We start from the raw sequence: 18,592 nt of genomic DNA on the forward strand, positions 1-18,592 counted from the left end.
AATAAGCCAGGTGTTGTGGTGCACACCTGTAATCCCAGCTACTTGAGAGGCTGAGGCAGAGAATTGCTTGAACCTGAGAGGCAGAGGCTACCGTGAGCCCAGATCACACCACCACACTACAGCCTGGGTGACAGAGCGAGACCATCTCAAAAACTACAACAACAAAAAAACCAGACAAAAGTTCTTGCCAATTCTTCCATTTAATATTTAATTTTGAATTATATTTTATCTTTCTAAGGATTGTTTCTTATATAAGCAAAGATTTTTCAGTGCTAAACATTTACGACTGCTATTCAGAAATGGTTTGCAAGTCTTTGTTTTAAGAAAATGGCTGTTCAAAAATCAAAATAGTATATAAACCAAACAAAACATTTTTGCTTTGGATGTCTGTTTTGCAACTTCTTCCCTGCACTATTTTAAGTTCTTACTGACTGCTTTATCAGTTAATAAATTGGTTTGGCTACTTTAACAGAGGCAAATAGTATTAGGCAAAAAATTATTTTTTATTTTTATTTTTTGAGACAGTCTCACTCCGTCACCCAGGCTGCAGTGCAGTGGCCTGATCTTGGCTCACTGCAACCTCCGCCTCCCAGGTTCAAGTGATTCTCATGCCTCAGCCTCCTGAGTAGCTGGAATTATAGGTGTGTGCCACCACACCCAGCTAATTTTTGTATTTTTAGTAGAGACAGGGTTTTGCCATGTTGACCAGGCTGATCTCGAACTCTTGACCTCAAGTGATCCTTCTGCTTTGGCCTCCCAAAGTGCTGGGATTACAGGCATAAGCCACTGTGCCCAGCCCTATTTTTTATTTTTTAGAGATGGGTCTCGCTCTGTTGCCCAGGCTGGAGTGCAATGGTGCGATGATAGCTTACTGCAGCTTTCAATTCCTAGGCTCAAGCAATGCTCCTGCCTCAGCCTCCTGAGTAGCTGGGACTACAGGCCTGTGCCACCAGGCCTGGCTTGTACGCTTGTACATTAGTATTTGATACGGCTACCCTAAGGGCAATCCTATAGTGAAGTCAGCATTAGATAATGATGCTCATCTGATGGATTAGATTTCCAGAGTTGGCTGTTACAAGGTGCCTATAGGAGTAGAAAAGGGTGATAAACTATCTAACTAGATGTCCTACCAAATATAGTTCACTCCACATCTGAGATGAGACTGCATGACTGCCGGTTTTCTTTGCCTTTTTCCCCCCAGGGTATCATCAGAACCAAAAATGAAGTTTTAAAGGTGGGTCGGGTATGGTGGCTCATGCCTATAATCCTAGCACTTTGGGAGGCTGAGGCAGGTGGATCATCTGAGCTCAGGAGTTCAAGACCAGCCTGTCTAACATGGTAAAGCCCTATCTCTACTAAAATATAAAAAGTTAGCCGGGCATGGTGGTGGGCATTGTAATCCCAGCTACTCAGGAGGCTGAGGCATGAAAATGGCTTGAACCCCAGAGGCAGAGGTTGCAGTGAGCGGAGGTCATGCCACTGCACTCTAGCCTGAACAACAGAGCAAGACTCTGTCTCCAAACAAACAAAAAAGGCGCCAGAGTCTTTTCCAGGGGCAAGGGGAGATACAATGAAGTGTGTTATTGTTTCTGATAAGAGTGCTACCATCTTTCATTCTTGTGTGCCATTTCTAGTTGGGGTGATTTTATTTTCGGAGTTCCTTTCCCAGCTGTTTACCTGAAAAACCATGAAATGTGTTTCACATGAACTATGAAATGATTAGATGCTAATGTGGCAAAGAAAGTGTGAATTCTCTCTTAGAAACAGGGACATTTGGTTCGGTACAGTAAATTGTTAATGCGTGACTCTGTGCTTTCAAAGTCTGTGGTTCAAAAGTACTTTTCACTCCTACTGTATATTTACCTTGAGAAGGTGAATCCCCTAACAGTTTAGTCAATGTATCAGTATTCTCAACCTATCAATTTTTTTTTCTTTCTCTCTCTTTTTTCTTTTTTTGGGCAAAATACCTTTTTTGCTTTTTTATCCCCTTAAAATATCCATTGTCCCTCACATGTGCACTCTTCCAAATTTCAGAAAAGCAAGAGGAAAGGGCACGAATATACAAATATTAAGTATTCTCTAGCGGACCAGACGAGTGGAGATCAGAGCCCCCTCCCGCCTTGTACTCCAACGCCACCCTGTACAGAGTAAGTACTGCTGAAGGAAATTCTTTTTACCTGGTCATGGCGGTTTAAAAAGGTTTAAAAAACAAAAGCAACAAAAAAAACACAAGTTTGTGGCACATGCCTTTCACTGGTGCACGTTCCTGTTGCCCCACTGTTAGTGTGTCTCTGACTGGTGATATCTATGGATTGTGTTAATGCTATCTCAACCATGTCTTAATTTTCCTAAGCTGGCCAGGTACGGTGGTTTACGCCTGTAATCCCAGCGCTTTGGGAGGCCGAGGTGGGTGGATCACTTTGAAGCCAGGAGTTTGAGACCAGCCTGGCCAACATGGTGAAAGCCTGTCTCTACTGAAAATACAAAAATTAAGTGGGCATGGTGGCACATGTCTGTAATCCCAGCTACTCGGGAGACCGAGGCAGGAGAATAGCTTGAACCCAGGAAACGGATGTTGCAGTGAGCCGAGATCATGCTGCACTCCAGCCTGGGCTGTAGGGTGAACCTCTGTCTAAAAAAAAATAAAAATCCTAAACTGAAGGCTGATTGCTATGCTAGCTAGGATTCTATGGGATTTTAAGTATATCAAGTGGTGGTTCTCCAAGAAGAATCTACTTTTTCTTTTGATGGGCTGGGGATTGTTACAAAGGAAGGTCATATGTCTTAACGATGTGTTAAGGCTCTTTGCAAAAGAAAAGTAAATAAATTGACCACTAATGTGTCAGCCCAGCCATGATCCGCTCATTTGCCACTAGTCAACAGAAATCTACTTTGGATGTTTAAACCAGGGGTCAGCAAACTACAGCTCACAAGGCCAGATCTGGGCCATGGCCTATTGCAGTATAGTCTGTGAATGGTTTTAAAGGGTTGTAAAATGAAACAACACAAAACAAAGACCCAATAACAGAACAAAGCCCGAAGAATAATATATGACAGAGACCACGTATGGCACATAGAGCCTAAAATACTGGCTCTCAGGTCCTTCGCAGAAAAGCCTTCCTGACTCCTTGTTTAAAACACAGTAGGAAAGCATTTGCTAAATTGATTATATGAATAGCAATTGTAAGTTATTATTTTTCTATATACTCAAAAATCACTTGTTAGTATAACATTTACCTTTTATTTTTCCCTAAGAATCTTCTCTCTGTTTGCTTCTGATGTGGATTTTTAAGCCCCTGCAGATTTTAATATTCTATGTAAATGTTTTAGGTGGCATATATGAGGTTTGTATTAACATTTGCTTTCTATTTAACATTGAAATGAAATTATACAGCAGAGGTATTTTCTCCTTCAAGTTGCCAGTTTTTTCTGCCTTTTTTCTTTTCTTTCCCAGTGGACTGCCTGAGAAAATTGATATTTTAAATTGCTCTCTGCGGTAATTTTCAATGGAACTGGAATGCCAGGGTTCTGAGTCCTTGCCAGAAAGCTTTTCCCTCCTGTTGGCATGACTGAATCAGCTGTCATGATTCCCTCAGTACCAGTAGCATGCCTGTGACAGACAGCCTGTCTGCCTTTCGTTCCCGTCATCCCCCTTGTAGGGTTCAGATCCAGGATACACTGGCCCCTCTCAGCCTGGCACCCACAGCTGCTGGGTTCCTCACTCACCTGGACTGCTCTGGTGTCACCTCCCTGCTCAGCAGAAAGGAGTCTAGGATCTTGATGCTTTGGTCCTCCGTCCTAGCCCCTAAACCACCCATTGCCCTTCACATAACCTGAGCTGGGGCTAAATAGATCTCTCATCACTGTCTGCCTGCTCCTGTATTTTCCCTTCTTGGAGCTTTTGCCTGTTCAGATCCCTCTACTGGAAATTAATAGGATTTCGTTCTATGTGTGTGTTTCCAACCTTTCTTCACAGTGTGATTCAAACGCCTCATCCTACAGCCCTCCTTAAAACAACCTGTTTTCTGCCAGACACCAGGGAACATCAGGACTCGAGGCTTTTATTATACTTCTGTTATTTTTTTGAGGTGGAGTCTTACTCTGTCGCCCAGGCTGGAGTGCAGTGGCACGATCTTGGCTCACTGCAACCTCCACCTCCCAAGTTCAAGAGATTCTTCTGCCTCAGCCTCCCAAGCAGCTGGGACTACAGGTGTGCACCACGACACCTGGATAATTTTTGTATTTTTAGTAGAGACGGGGTTTCACCATATTGGCCAGGCTGGTTTCGAACTCCTGACCTCTTGATCCACCCGCCTTGGCCTCCCAAAGTTCTGGGATTATAGGTGTGAGCCACCACACCCCACCTTATTTCACTTCTGCCTCTGTAATTATATTGCTGTATGACTATGTCTTCTCTCCCTGGGAGTATCAGGTCCTAGGCACAGGAACTGTGTCTGTACCGTATCTGGTGCCCAAAGAATGTAGTATGTGTTTTATAAATATCATGTAAGCTTAAACAGCATGGTCTACATTTTTGTAAATGTCTTTCTTTTTCTTTTCTTTCCAGAATGAGAGAAGACAGTGCTAGAGTCTATGAAAACGTGGGCCTGATGCAACAGCAGAAAAGTTTCAGATGAGAAAACCTGCCAAAACTTCAGCACAGAAATAGGTATTTAGATGCAAGCACTCTATTGGTTAATTGTTTATATAATTGGCAGTATTTTTAAGCAGGCAAGCAATTTGGGAATGTTTTAGCAAAGTGTACCATAATTGAGTTTTACAAACCAGGCTCCTTTTTCCTCTCCCTGTACTTCTTTTTCCAAGATAGTTTTAGTTTAGAGTTCATTAAACATTAAAATCAAATACAGAATTAATTCTGCATGAGGCAAGGCTAGCACTTATTCCAGAGAAATGGCTGATACTGGTGGTAGAGTGCAGGTATCACTGTTCCTGCAATTTTTATTAGAGGTGGTTAACCCAGGCCGTGCTGGGGGATGATCTGTAGGGATCTGGGAATCACTGGGACTCAGCACTGGGTGGTTGGAAGTCAGGAAGCCTGAGTTCTCATTTCAGTCAGCCTCTGACCAGCTGTGTGGCATGGGGTGCTAGACCACCTGGCCTCCGACTGGGTCACCTACATCCCTTCCAGCTCTGCTGCTGGAAATTCATCTCTGCCATACATCGCCTCCCTGTCAATTACCTTTTTTAAGTGTGAGCCAAGTATGTGATGCATGTTTTAATGATAAATTAGAAACTTATCTGGGCATGGTGGCTAACGCCTGTAATCCCAGCATTTTGGGAGGCTGAGGTGGGTGGATCACCTGAGGTCAGGAGTTCGAGACCAGCCTGACCAACTAAAATAGTAGAGACCAGCCCATCTCTACTAAAAATAGAAAATTAGCTGGTCATGGTGGCACATGCCTGTAATCCCAGCTATTCGGGAGGCTGAAGCAGGAGAGGCAGAGGTTGTAGTGAGCCAAGATCGTGCCATTGCACTCCAACCTGGGCCACAAGAGTGAAACTCCATCTCAAAAAAAAAAAAAAAAAAAAAAAGGTAGAAACTCAGTGTCAGTATTTCATGTCGAAATGTCGAAATTCCACTTCAATGGGTAGTGTAGTTAAAAGCTTTAAGTCTACCTTAAAATCACCTAATGCTTTGTTAAGCTTTTAGATATATGTTCCTTAAAAACTCTAACTTATTTCTTCCCCAGATGTGGACTTTCACCCTCTCCGTAAAAATATCAAGAACAGATGCAAGAAAGTTTATGTGAAGACAGAATTTGGATTTGGAAGGCTTGCATTGTGGTTGACTACCTTTTGATAAGCAAAATTTGAAACCATTTGAAGACCACTGTATTTTAACTCCACAATACCTGCTTCCCAATTACTCATTTCCTCAGATAAGAAGAAATCATCTCTACAATGTAGACAATATTATATTTTATAGAATTTGTTTTAAATTGAGGAAGCAGTTAAATTGTGTGCTGTATTTTGCAGATTATGGGATTCAAATTCTAGTAATAGGCTTTTTTTTTCCTTTTTATAACCTTAACCAGTTTAATTTTTATTTTTCCTCATTGTGGGGGATGATAAGAAGAAATGATTTGGGAAAATTAAGTAACAACATCCTAGAAAAGGAGAACAATTGCATTTACCATCACGTATCCAGTAGTGGATAATTCATTTTGATGGCTTCTGTTTTTGGCTAAATGAGAATTAAGCCAGTGCCTGAGACGGTCAGAAGCTGACTGGTCTACCTTTGGTCTACCTTTGTATTGGCATTAAAGCGTCATAGAAAAAGAATCATGGATATTTATGAATTAAGATAAGAGATGTGGGTTTTTTTTTTTTCCCCCAGCCGTTGACCAATTATAGTTCGGCTGTTGACTGAGAAGGCTGTGGTGGGAAAATGTTTGCCATATTTTCTTTGCATTTGAGTAATTGTCTTGTACTTAGAAAAAAGGCATCTATGAATGACCAGTGTTTTTGGTTGTCAAATGTTGCTGACAAAGTTACCCAAAACTTTAGTGGCTTAAAAAGCCCCACCCCCAACTGTTTTTCAATCTGAGCTGGGCTCAGCTGGGCTGTTCTTCTGCCAGCCTGCAGGTGCCACTCATGTGGTCAGCAGGTCAGCGGAGAGACTGGGATGGCTGGGCTTCTCTCTCTGCCTGCAGTCCTGAGTCTTTCCTTCTCCATGTAGTCTCTTTCAGTGGCCTGGCTGGCAGGGTAGCTAGACCTCTCACATGCAGCTCAGAGCTCCCAAAAGCTCCAAAGCAGAAGTGACCAGGCCTTCTGAAGACTTAAGTCCAGAATTGTCGCAGCGTCCCTTCTACTTCCCTCTGTTGATGATGATGATGATGATGATGATGATGATGATGATGATGATGAATTTTTTCTAATCAGAAGAGAGCTGGGGTATGCCCTCTACTTACTAAACAAGTCACAAGCCCAGCTCAGATTCAAGAAAAGGGTGTGAAGTAGAGGTGCAGTTAATTGGGGGGCCACTAGTCTAATAGAGGGTCACAAATGGAAAACCAAGGATATTAGCAAAAGTAGAAGTTGCTAGTGACCTTGGGAAGCCAAAGCTGCTTATAGTAACTGGGACAAGCTGAAAGTGAGACTGAGAAATGAAGAGAGGGCCTTCAGGAAGCTTCCTGAATGATTTCTGCCAGCCCTGAACCTATTTTTGGAACCAGCACTTGGGAAAACTGATCTTGTAAGGATGGATGTGTTTAGAGACACAGGGCTTTTGAAAGCAGCACCACGCCACTGGGCATCCCCAAACTTGGGAAATGTGACTCTTTCTTAATGCCACTGGTTTTTAGTCAGGCCACACACTAAGAAGGAACAGCCCTAACAGGCCTCCAGCCAGGCTGAACGAGCTCATTTTTGTTTTAGCCAACCAGTAAGATTTGCTAATGTTCTACCTTAAGTGCCTTCTCCAAAGACATCCCTCTTTGCCTCATATGTTGAATCATCATTCAGTGTGGATATTTCAATGAAAATATCATTGGTTGACTTTTGTGACGGTAATAATGCTATGGCATCTTTGCCGTGAAGTTATGGTCTCCTTGGATTCTTCTGACTTTGGCTCCTAAAAGGAAGGCCTAGATCCAGCCCTGGTAGTAGTTCCTTTCTGAGGTCTCTCAGTCCTTGGAGAATCTGAGGTAGTTTGGCTGCCATTCTCACTGACAAAATATATATCAGCCCCCACCCCTGCCCCCCAATATTCATTGAATTTTGAATTGCTTCAGAACATAGGTGTGGCCTGAAGGGATTCCCTTATTAGGGAAAGGTGACTGCTGTTTTCTAGTCAAACTTGTACAGAAAAAGATTCCAGTTCAGTATTTGCAGCAAGACGCTTGAATCCTGTTCTTTTTATTGCATTTTTACATTGACTCATTCTCCATTTTGCTTTGGTTTTGTCTTGACTCAACTTTGGGGGTAAAGTCTTTCACCAGCACACAAGAGTTTGATTGTACAATGTATCTTCCACATTAACATTTCTGCCTGTTGCTTAAGACCAGTTGCTTTTATACTCAGAATGGAAATACCTGATCTTGGCTAGCTTGCTTTGTTATAAGAGATTGATTTCATTTAGATTTCCCTCCACGAAGTCAGCAGACTGTCATGTTCTTATGTGAACTTAGGCCAAGGCCAGGGTGATCATAGTCCCTAGGTTGCTAAGGCTTATGATGTGTTTGGTAAAAGGTGATTGCAGGTTCTCAGACGAGTTTACTTTACATGAGATGGAATGAGGCCGAGAGGCTGGGATGATGGAGAAAGCTCGAGGTACAGGTTTAAAAAAACGTTGTGGAAATGGAAGTTCCAAAGAGGTGGTTTCTGAGGAAGTCAGAGAGCCCAGGGCCAGAGCAGTCAGTAATGGGTGAACGAGGTTATTTGGAAAGTCGGTGTGACAGACACATGGATGCCATCTACTTCTAGGTTGCTGGTAGGTATTAAATATGCACAATATTCCATAGCTCACTGAGGTTTTTAAAATTATAAGCATAGGATTTTATATTTTGGGGTGAAAGAGTTATCTGGCACATGGTATTGGGGTTTTAAAAAAAAGCCAAATTTCACAGTCTTTTTTTAAAAAAAGAAAACCTAAAAGGCGCTTCATGTGTAGTGTGTGGCTCTTCTGAAACTTACGGTCATCTCTCCCACTGAAACCAAGGTCTTTTCAAATGTAGCTAAATGGGGAGGAGAAGACGTGGGTAGGACTTTCTTGGTGTGTGTGCATGCTTTAAAGAGCCCAGTTGCTTCGGGGAAACAGCCAGGAAAATGGTCAAGATTATTTTTAGAGGTTATTTTATTGGGGATTTTAAGAACTAATAACATCTTGAGTTATTTTTAATTGAGGGGGCTGTGGAAAGGTTTGCAATTGTGAAGTGTTTTGTTGTAGCTTAGTGTCCATAAGGGAAACATAGACTGTAGACATAACTACAAAGCCAGTGCAGTTTTCGTTCTCTGTATGTTGTTGGAGGAATCGAGTTTTACATATAGCAAGCACATGGCCTCCCTGATGTCAGGATGCCTTTGTTAGGATCTGTATTTGCCCTTAATTTTGTTGAAATCTTTCTTCCTTCTTCCTCTTGAAAAGTTCCAAAATATAGTTTATTGTATCTTTCATCACTAAAAATTTGTTCCTTTTTCACTATGGGCAGTTCACACAAGGCAAAAACTATTGAACAGTTGGTTTTAGTGTGTTGTATAACTTTGCTGTATATCAAACTAATTTTGACAAGTTTTCATCCTAAGCCTCAAATCATGTAATTAATAATTTGCCTGTTTATTTATGACCTAATTGTGATTCTTTTATTAATAAAAGCTAATGGGAAAAGGATCCCTGATTAAGCTGATGACTAGACCTACAATTAATTTTCCTGCAGTATATGAAGTATTGTACCAGAGTATTAAAAGATATGTAATATTTTATTGATAAATCTATCCTTTAAAAGGAATACGTTTTAGGATGTCATCATTTTGATGTGAATCATGTAAATGTTGATAATATGCTGTTTATTATACATTTAGTGTTTCAAGAGATTCACTTAATTGCCTTTTTGCCCACGTATATTATGTAGTCTATTTGCAACTGTTTTTTAAAAAATGACATTAAAAGAATAGTTTATGTAGGGAAACATTAGTGGATGTTAATTGTCTCCCCACCTATATTTATGGGTGTTAGCGCAACTGCTTTGCTAGTTGCAAAGCTGTATTATCAGAGTAAAAGTGTATTTGTAAACTGTATGGGAACTAAAAATTAGGAATAAAACCATTTTCTTATATGATTGCATTTGTTGTTTGCTTCATCAGAAATGTCCGGGAAAAAAAATGGGATTATTGGTCACTCCACCTCTCACACTGGCAAAATGCTGACGTTTAGCAGCTCTTATCTAGAGTGACTTGGAATACAGAATAAAGGCATGAGTTCCTCAAGAATTCATTGAGAGTTTCATGTAGAAATAGCGTGGGGAGACAGACAGTTCTTTTTTTTCTTTTTTTGAGACAGCGTCTTGCTCTGCCGCCCAGGCTGGAGTGCTGTGGCCGGATCTCAGCTCACTGCAAGCTCCACCTCCCGGGTTTACGCCATTCTCCTGCCTCAGCCTCCCGAGTTGCTGGGACTACAGGCACCCGCCACCTCGCTTGGTTAATTTTTTGTATTTTTTTTAAATAGAGACGGGGTTTCACCGTGTTAGCCAGGATGGTCTCGATCTCCTGACCTCATGATCCACCCGTCTCGGCCTCCCAAAGTGCTGGGATTACAGGCTTGAACCACCACACCCTGCAGGGAGTTCTATTTGGGAGAACTTATGAGTAAATCAAGAGTAAAAAGTGTAGTCTGTGTAAAGTATAGAAGAAACGCTGGGTGTGGTGGTGCACCTCTGTAATCTTAGCTACTTGGAGGCTAAGATGGGAGGATTCCTTGAACCCAGGAGCCCAGGAGTTTGAGACCAGTCTGGGTAACATAGTGAGACCCTTTCTCACCCATTCTCACTGCATCCCCCCAAAAAATATATATGTGTGTGCGCACACACACACACACACGCAGAGGAAATTATTAGAAAACACACAGAACTGAATGTAAGTAGTATTAGGTGGGGATAAGAAGTAAAGGGATAGTAAGGAGGCTTGGAGGAGGAGTAAATTATCTGCTATGGGACATCAGCTCTTCCTTTAGAGTAGGTTTAGGTTACATACCAACAGGGCCACTTTCTTCTGACAACAATGTACACTGACATGGGCAGAAAGAAACCGTTTTATAGATAGCAAAACCAGTGGTTATTCTTTATTATAAATATAAGGAATGACTTGGATTACTTATTTATACTGTAAAATACTGTGACCCCCATCTCAGTCTCATCTGAATTGTTTAATACATCTAATCAGATCTAGCTGGTTTATTTTTTTAGTCCTGTCACCTGTCCATTCAGAAATACAGAGCATGGGCCAGGCGCAGTGACTCACGCCTGTAATCCCAGCACTTTGGGAAGCCAAGATGGGCGGATCACTTGAGGCCGGGGGTTCGCTATCAGCCTGGCTGACATGGCAGAACCCCACCTCTACTAAAGATACTAAAATTAGTTGGGCCTGGTGGCGCATGCCTGTAATCCCAGCTACTCGGGAGGCTGAGGCATGAGAATTGCTTGAGCCCAGGAGGCAGAGGTTGCAGTGAGCCAAAATTGCACCACTGCACTCCAGCCTGGGTGACAGAGTGAGCCTCTCTTGAAAGAATAAATAAATAAAAATAACAGAGCGCCTTCAAAATACCAGGCACTACACTTGTGCCCTGGGGAGGAACGCTGCCCGAAACAACCTGATGGGGTGCCTGTCTACCAGGGAGGTAGACCTTGCACACGTTAGAAGGCAGTTCCTGAAGCTGCCCAGAACCAAGACAAAAGACAGAAGTGAAACAACTAGTTCCAAACAAGATGAGAGCCATGAAGAGGGGCTAAGAGTGTGTATCGCACTGGAGGATTACTACGGGGTTTTCAAACCATGGTACTGTTTGGTGATTACCCTTGGGTTTTAGAAGAGGTGCCGTATACAATGTTGCTTGGAGACACCTCATTCCACATAATACTTCTTGAGGTCCTGGATCGCATGGTAGAGGGCAGTGACAATATCTTGTCCTTGGCCATGCCATGAAAGGACCTTCTGTTTGTATAGTTCCTACTCACAAGAAGAGTTTCCAAGAAAATGAGTACATTAAAGGCAGAGCCGGAATCCCTGCAACAAATCATGCAGAGAGATAAGGGTTAATTCAACGTGGTCATCTTGTGAATGAAAAAGCTTCCGGTGTGAGGGTCTACTGTTGGCTCATATGACATGTATACTTTCATCCCTCTCTTCTCTTTGCCTCTATGACGGGGTACCAAAAAGGGGACTGTGACCTCAAGTGAATGGTTTGATTTTGCAGGTGCTGTTCTTTTTCCCCTAGGAACTAGCTAAGTTTCCAAACACTGAATTTGCAAATGGGATGAGCCAGAAATAGAGATTTGCTATTTTGTCAGTGGTGACAGTTAGCAGTGAGCTGATGATATTCAAGTCACTGGAGGTCAGACCATTTAAATCCTCAAATACCATCATGATATAAAATATAGCTACTGAAACAAGGGTTACAAGAAAGCAATAACTGCAAATCTGTGAGCGGTTTACGGACAAAGGAATTGTATGTGATGCGCAGACATGATGCCATTTCTACCTGGTAAGACCATAGATACACTGAACTAAACAGAGTTTGTTTGGGATCCAAATTTTCCATTTGGCAAAGATTAAATCCCCAATAAGGGTTAGGCACCGGGAAGCAGATGAAGAAAATAGTTCATGCATCTGAGGAGCTCAGTGTAGTCAGGGAGACATGTATATTCAAATATTTGTCATTTGATTAGAATAGACAATGATAAGATTATTAACTTAAATTGATGGTTGCAAACAGGAGTGAATTATAGCGAGGTTAGAATTCAGAGAACCTGAGCTTACTCTGTCCCCTAGGCTGGAGTGCAGTGGCGGAATCTCAGCTCGCTGCAACCTCTCCCTCCCAGATTCAAGTAATTCTCCTACCTCAGCCTCCTCAGTGGCTGGAATTACAGGCATGCACCACCACACCAGGCTAATTTTTGTATTTTTTAGTAGAGATTGGGTTTCATCATGTTGGCCAGGCTGATCTCAAACTCCTCACCTCAGGTGATCCACCCGCCTCGGCCACCCAAAGTGCTGGGATTACAGGCGTGAACCAGTGAGCTACTGCGCCCAGTGCGCGCGCTCTCTCTCTTTGTGTCCTTCTCTCTCTGTTTTTGACACAGAGTCTTGCTGTGTTGCCCAGGCTGGAGTGCAGTGGCGCTGTCTTGGCTCTGCAGCCTCTGCCTCCCAGGTTCAAGTAATTTTCATGCCTCAGCCTCCCAAGTAGCTGAGATTGCAGGTGCAAACCACCACGTCTGGCTTTTTTTTTTTTTTTTGCATATTTTGTAAAGAAAGGGTTTTGCCATGTTGGACAGGCTGGTCTCAAACTTCTGAGCTCAAGTGATACGCCCACCTTGGCCTCCCAAAGTGTTGGGATTATAGGCGTGAGCCACTGACCCAGCAACATTTCTCTTTAAAGTGAGGCTGAGTGTCTTTCCATGTGGTTTTCACATGATTTTCTGGGAATTCTTCATGTCTCTTGGCATTTTTGCCTATTGAATTCTGGTTCTGTCTTGTTTTGAGTTTAGGAATAAAGATATTTTATTATTATTATTATTATTATTATTATTATTATTATTATTATTTCAGACAGGGTCTCACTCCGTTGCTTAGGCTGGAGTGCAGTGGTGCGATCTGGGCTCACTGCAACCTCTGCTTGCCAGGCTCAAGTGATCCTCCCACCTCAGCCTCCCGAGTAGCTGGGACTATAGGCATGTGCCACCAAACCCAGCTATTTTTTAAAAAAATTTTTTTGTGGAGAGTGTGTCCCACTATATTCTCCAGGCTGGTTTTGAACTCCTGGGCTCAAGCAAACCTCCTGTTTCGTAATCCCGCCAAAGTGCTGGGATTACAGGTTTGAGTCACTGTGCCCAGCCAAGATATTTAATTCTTTACAACTGACTGCCATGACTGGAGTTATTGATCAGTAGGATCGATTTCAATCAAATGCCCTTCTATAGGTGCATGTGGGATAGCTACCCTTTATGTGTGAGTTGCAGTTTTGGCTTTGCTGTGACTATAATTCTCAGTGGGGATGGGGAGAACAGCCTGGGAAATGCATTCTCAGCACTCCCAGGATGCTGAAACCTTGTCTCAGCCACCATGTGAGACCAGTCTTAATTATCCTGGTGAGTGAGTTGAGAATTATTTCAGATTTTCTTTCGTATTCAAAGCTACCAAGCAGTATGCGTGTATGCACCCATTCAAGCACTTTTTTTTTTTTTTTTTTTGAGGCGGAGTCTCGCTCTGTCGCCCGGACTGGAGTGCAGTGGCCGAATCTCAGCTCACTGCAAGCTCCGCCTCCCGGGTTTACGCCATTCTCCTGCCTCAGCCTCCAGAGTAGCTGGGACTACAGGCGCCTGCCACCTCGCCCGGCTAGTTTTTGTATTTTTAGTAGAGACGGGGTTTCACCGTGTTAGCCAGGATGGTCTCGATCTCCTGAACTCATGATCCGCCTGTCTCGGCCTCCCAAAGTGCTGGGATTACAGGCTTGAGCCACCGCGCACGGCCCTCAAGCACTTTTTAATGCGTATGATGAACCAGGCATTGGGCTAGGTGCTCTGGGGAATATAAAATAAATACTTGTCTTAATCCCTGTCTGAATGGACTTTATGGCCCATTTAGGGAGGGGAGACACACACAGGCTGAATACAAGATGAAAAACAAAACAGCTATGGAGGGAGCCTGGAACAAGACCTTAAGATGAAGGATTGAAAGAAATAATTCCTTTAATTTACTGACAATTAGGTGCCAAACACTGTCAGCGGGTTTATAGAGTGATATGGTTTGGCTCTGTGTCCCCACCCAAATCTCATCTTGACTTGTAATCCCTACATGTTGAGAGAAGGACCTGGTGGGAGGTGATTGGATCAAGGAGGTGGTTTCCTTCATGCTGTTCTCATGATAATGAGTGAGTTCTCCTGAGATCAGATGGTTTAAAACTGTGGCACTGGCCAGGCGTGGTGGCTCACGTCTGCAATCCCAGCACTTTGGGAGGCCAAGGTGGGTGGATCACCTAAGGTCAGGAGTTTGAGACCAGCCTGACCAATACAGCGAAACCCCATCTCTACTAAAAATATGAAAATTGGCCGGGCGCAGTGGCTCACGCCTGTAATCCCAGCATTTTGGGAGGCCGAGGCGGGTGGATCACAAGGTCAGGAGATCGAGACCATCTTGGCTAACACGGTGAAACCCCGTCTCTGCTAAAAATACAAAAAATTAGCCGGGCATGTTGACTGGCGCCTGTAGTCCCAGCTACTCGGGAGGCTGAGACAGGAGAATGGCGTGAACCTGGGAGGCAGAGCTTGCAGTGAGCCGAGATCGTGCCACTGCACTCCAGCCTGGGTGATGAGCAAGACTCCATCTCAAAAAAAAAAAAAAAAAAAAAAAAGAAAATTAGCCGGGCGTGGTGGCGGGCACCTGTAATCCCAGCTACTTGAGAGGCTGAGGCAGGAGGATTGCTTGAACCCGGGAGATGGAGGTTGCAGTGAGCCGAGATTGCACCACTGCACTCCAACCTGGGTGACAGAGCGAGACTCTATCTCAAAAACAAACAAAACAAAAACAAACAAAAACGCGGAGGTTGGCCTTGACTCCTTCCTTCCCGCTCCCATTCCAGACCCTGCTTTTTCAGCCCCCCAGCCACTTCTGCTCACAGTCCTTCCAAAATATATATCCACAGTTTGTCGCTTCTCCCCAGCCCTGCAACCACCACCATGGGGAGCCTCTGTTATCTCTGAAGGACATGAAGGTAGGCACCAGTCTTCCTGGAACATGGTGAGATATTTTTCTCCCCCACTAGAGACATGGTCTTGCTCTGTCACCCAGGCTGGAGTGCAGTGGCCCCATCATAGCTCACTGCAGCCTCCTACCCCTGGGTTCAAGGAATCCCCCCAACCTCAACCTCTTTAATAGCTGGGGCTACAGGCGCGGGCCCCCATACTGGCTAAGTTTTTTATTTTTATTTTTATTATTTTTTTTGAGACAGAGTCTCACTCTCTCACCCAGGCTGCAGTGCAGTGGCATGATCTCCACTCACTGCAGTCTCTGCCCCTCAGGTTTAAGCAATTTTCATGCCTCAGCCTCTTGGAGTAGTTGAGAATACAGGTATGCGCCACCATGCCCAGCTAATTTTTTTTATATTTTTAGCAGAGACAGGGTTTTACAGTGTTGGCCAGGCTGGTCTCAAACTCCTGGCCTCAAGTGACCTTCCTGCCTTGGCCTCCTGCTTCGCTGGGATTACAGGTGTAAGCCACCGCACCCAGCTCTGATCTGCTAAGATCTTATGTGGTCTCCACATCTCCACTCAGACCCCACTTCTGCCATTCTCCCTGCAGAGCTGTCTGTTAAACATGCACATGGGATTCCGCTGCCCTCCTGTTCCCTGGTGGCCTCCCATCACATTCAGAATAAAAGCCAAATTCTTTACTGGCCTTTTGGAGTGGGCAGAACTTTACTGCATCAGACTCTCTGGTATATTTTAGGATTTTTTGCTTCCTGGGCCTCCGCCCAGTAAATGTCAATAGTCACTGTGACAACCACACACGTCCCACACATTACCAAATTCCCCTGGAGGCCCTTAGTGTTTCCCCTGATTGAGGAGCATTGGGTGATTCTGTGATCTCTTCCAAGCCTCCTGCCTCACGATGCTGTCATTCACCCAACAATATATGCAAACACTTTTCTTGTTTTTTTTTTGTGAGACAGAGTCTCACTCTGTAGCCCAAGCTGGAGTGCAGTGGCAGGATCTCAGCTCACTGCAGCCTCCACCTCCTGGATTCAAGTGATTCTTGTGCCTCAGCCTCCCGAGTAGCTGAGACCACAGGCACATGCCATCACGCCCGGCTAATTTTTGTATTTTTAGTAGAGATGGGGTTTTGCCAATAGCAGGGCTGGTCTCGAAATCCTGACCTCAAGAGATCCAGCCGCCTTGGCCTCTCCACGTGCTGTGATTACAGGCATGAGCCACCATGCCCGGCCTATTCTGCTCTTTTTATTTGTTGATGAGTTGTCTGTCTTCTCCATGAGAATGCCAGCTCCAAGAGGACAGGGACTTGGCCTTGCTTATTGCAGTATCTCCAGTACCTAGAACAGTGCCTGGCCCAGGGTAGGTATGAATGGGTGAGTGAACGAGTGAATGACATCATTCTAGAGAAGGCAGCCACATGAGGATCTGGAGGGAGAGCATTTCAGGAAAGAGAATGTGTACGTGCAAATGGCCTGCTGCAGGAATTGGCTTGGGCACGTTTGAGGACTAGACAGCCAAAAGGAAGAGCAGATTTGGGGAAAAGATGATAGATTCAGTCTTGAACATTTTAAAGTTGTATCTGAGGTGCCAGATATCTGCCAGGATCTGGGAAGAAAACGAAGTTCACTCACAAGGGTTGAACCAAAGGGAATTTTAAGAAGGGACTGTTAGTGTAAGTAAGCAGAGTTCAGGGTTGCAACATGGGAGGGTGAAACACCAGGGACCTGCATCAGGAAGGAGCTCATTACACCTGCATTAGCAGGGTGCTTTTCTTCTGGGGGCACTAGGGGAGAATCTGCTTTCTTGCCTTTTCCAGCTTCTCAAGGCTGCCCACATTCCTTAGCTCGTGACGCCTTCGTCTATCTTCAAAGCTGGTGATGGCCAGTCAAGCCTTTCTCACGTTACATTTCTCATTTTGGACATTCCTGCCTCCTCTCCCACTTATTAACACCCTGATGATGATATCAGGTCCTCCAGATAATCCAGAATAATCTCCCCACCTCAAGATCCTTGACCTAATCCTATCTGCAAACTCCCTTTTGCCATGTAAAGTAACGTATTCACAGGTTCCAGGGATGAGGATGAGGACATTTTTGGGGGCCCATTATTCTGTTTATCACAGTATCCTTGGGCCTTAAGGATATAAGGATGGTAGGCCAGGCATAGTGGCTCACTTCTGTAATCCCAGCGCTTTGGGAGGCTGAGGTGGGCGGATCACCTGAGGTCAGAAGTTTGAGATCAGCCTGTGGTGTAACCCCATCTCTACTAAAAATACAGAAATTAGCTGGGCGTGGTGGCACATGCCTGTAATCCTAGCTACTTGGGAGGCTGAGGCAGGAGAATTGCTTGAACCCAGGAGGTGGAGGTTGCAGTGAGCTGAGATAGCACTACTGCACTCCAGCCTGGACGATAGAGTGAGACTACATCTCAAAAAAAAAAAAAAAAAAAAAAAAAAAAAAATGTATACAGGGATGGAAGAACAGTGTTCCTGGAATCTGGAGAGACCTGGAGCCATGAGGAAGGACTCCCCTGCTGGAGCTGCAGCCCCAGAAGGACTGAGCAGGGAAGGGCCAAATGCACTGACCTCTCTCTCCTGCCTCCCTTTGATCTCCAGGGCTGCCTCTCATTGTCCCAGCCCATCTGCAGGCCAGGTGGCCAAGCTGTGCAGGTGCTGCAGCCTGCAGGGCTTAGCCTCCCTGGCACAGAGCAGGGCAGATAATGGATCTGGGTGGAGATGGGGGGCAAATGGAGAGTAACATTGAAGGTATGGCCTGTGCATCAGCAGCCTCAGCCTGGCCTGGAACTGTTGGAAATGCAGTCTTGGACCCCACCCAAGCCCCACTGGATCAGAATCTGCATTTTATCCACGAGATCTTCAGGGGATTCACAGGTGCATTTGCAGTTTGAGACAAGCTGCACTGGAGGATTATTGATTTATTCTTAGAGACAGGACCTTGCTCTGTCTCCCAGGCTGGAGTGCAGCAGTGTGATCATAGCTCACTACAGCCTCCCTCAAACTCCTGGGCTCGGGCGATCCCCCTGCCTCGGCCTCCCGAGTAGCTGGGACCACAGGTGCACATCACCACACCCAGCTAATTAATTTTTTTTTCTTTTTTTATGTAGAGACATGATCTCACTATGTTGCCCACATTGGTC

General features: G+C 44.4%; 1 protein-coding gene across 2 annotated transcripts in view; it reads left to right on the forward strand.

Annotated features, from left to right (window-relative positions):
• PTPN11 (protein tyrosine phosphatase non-receptor type 11) overlaps positions 1–9,797 on the forward strand; it is a 99,224-nt gene extending 89,427 nt beyond the window's left edge. For both annotated transcript variants that reach the window (XM_023203824.1, XM_023203831.1), the window contains exons 14-16: positions 2,035–2,147; positions 4,568–4,669; positions 5,712–9,797. In XM_023203824.1, coding sequence (XP_023059592.1) covers positions 2,035–2,147; positions 4,568–4,637 — 183 coding nt within the window. In that variant the 3' untranslated portion in view covers positions 4,638–4,669; positions 5,712–9,797. The remainder of the gene's footprint in view (positions 1–2,034; positions 2,148–4,567; positions 4,670–5,711) is intronic.
• The last annotated feature ends 8,795 nt before the right edge of the window (positions 9,798–18,592 follow it).

Source organism: Piliocolobus tephrosceles, chromosome 10 (genome assembly GCF_002776525.5).
Source record: "Piliocolobus tephrosceles isolate RC106 chromosome 10, ASM277652v3, whole genome shotgun sequence".
Taxonomy (NCBI): domain Eukaryota; kingdom Metazoa; phylum Chordata; class Mammalia; order Primates; family Cercopithecidae; genus Piliocolobus; species Piliocolobus tephrosceles.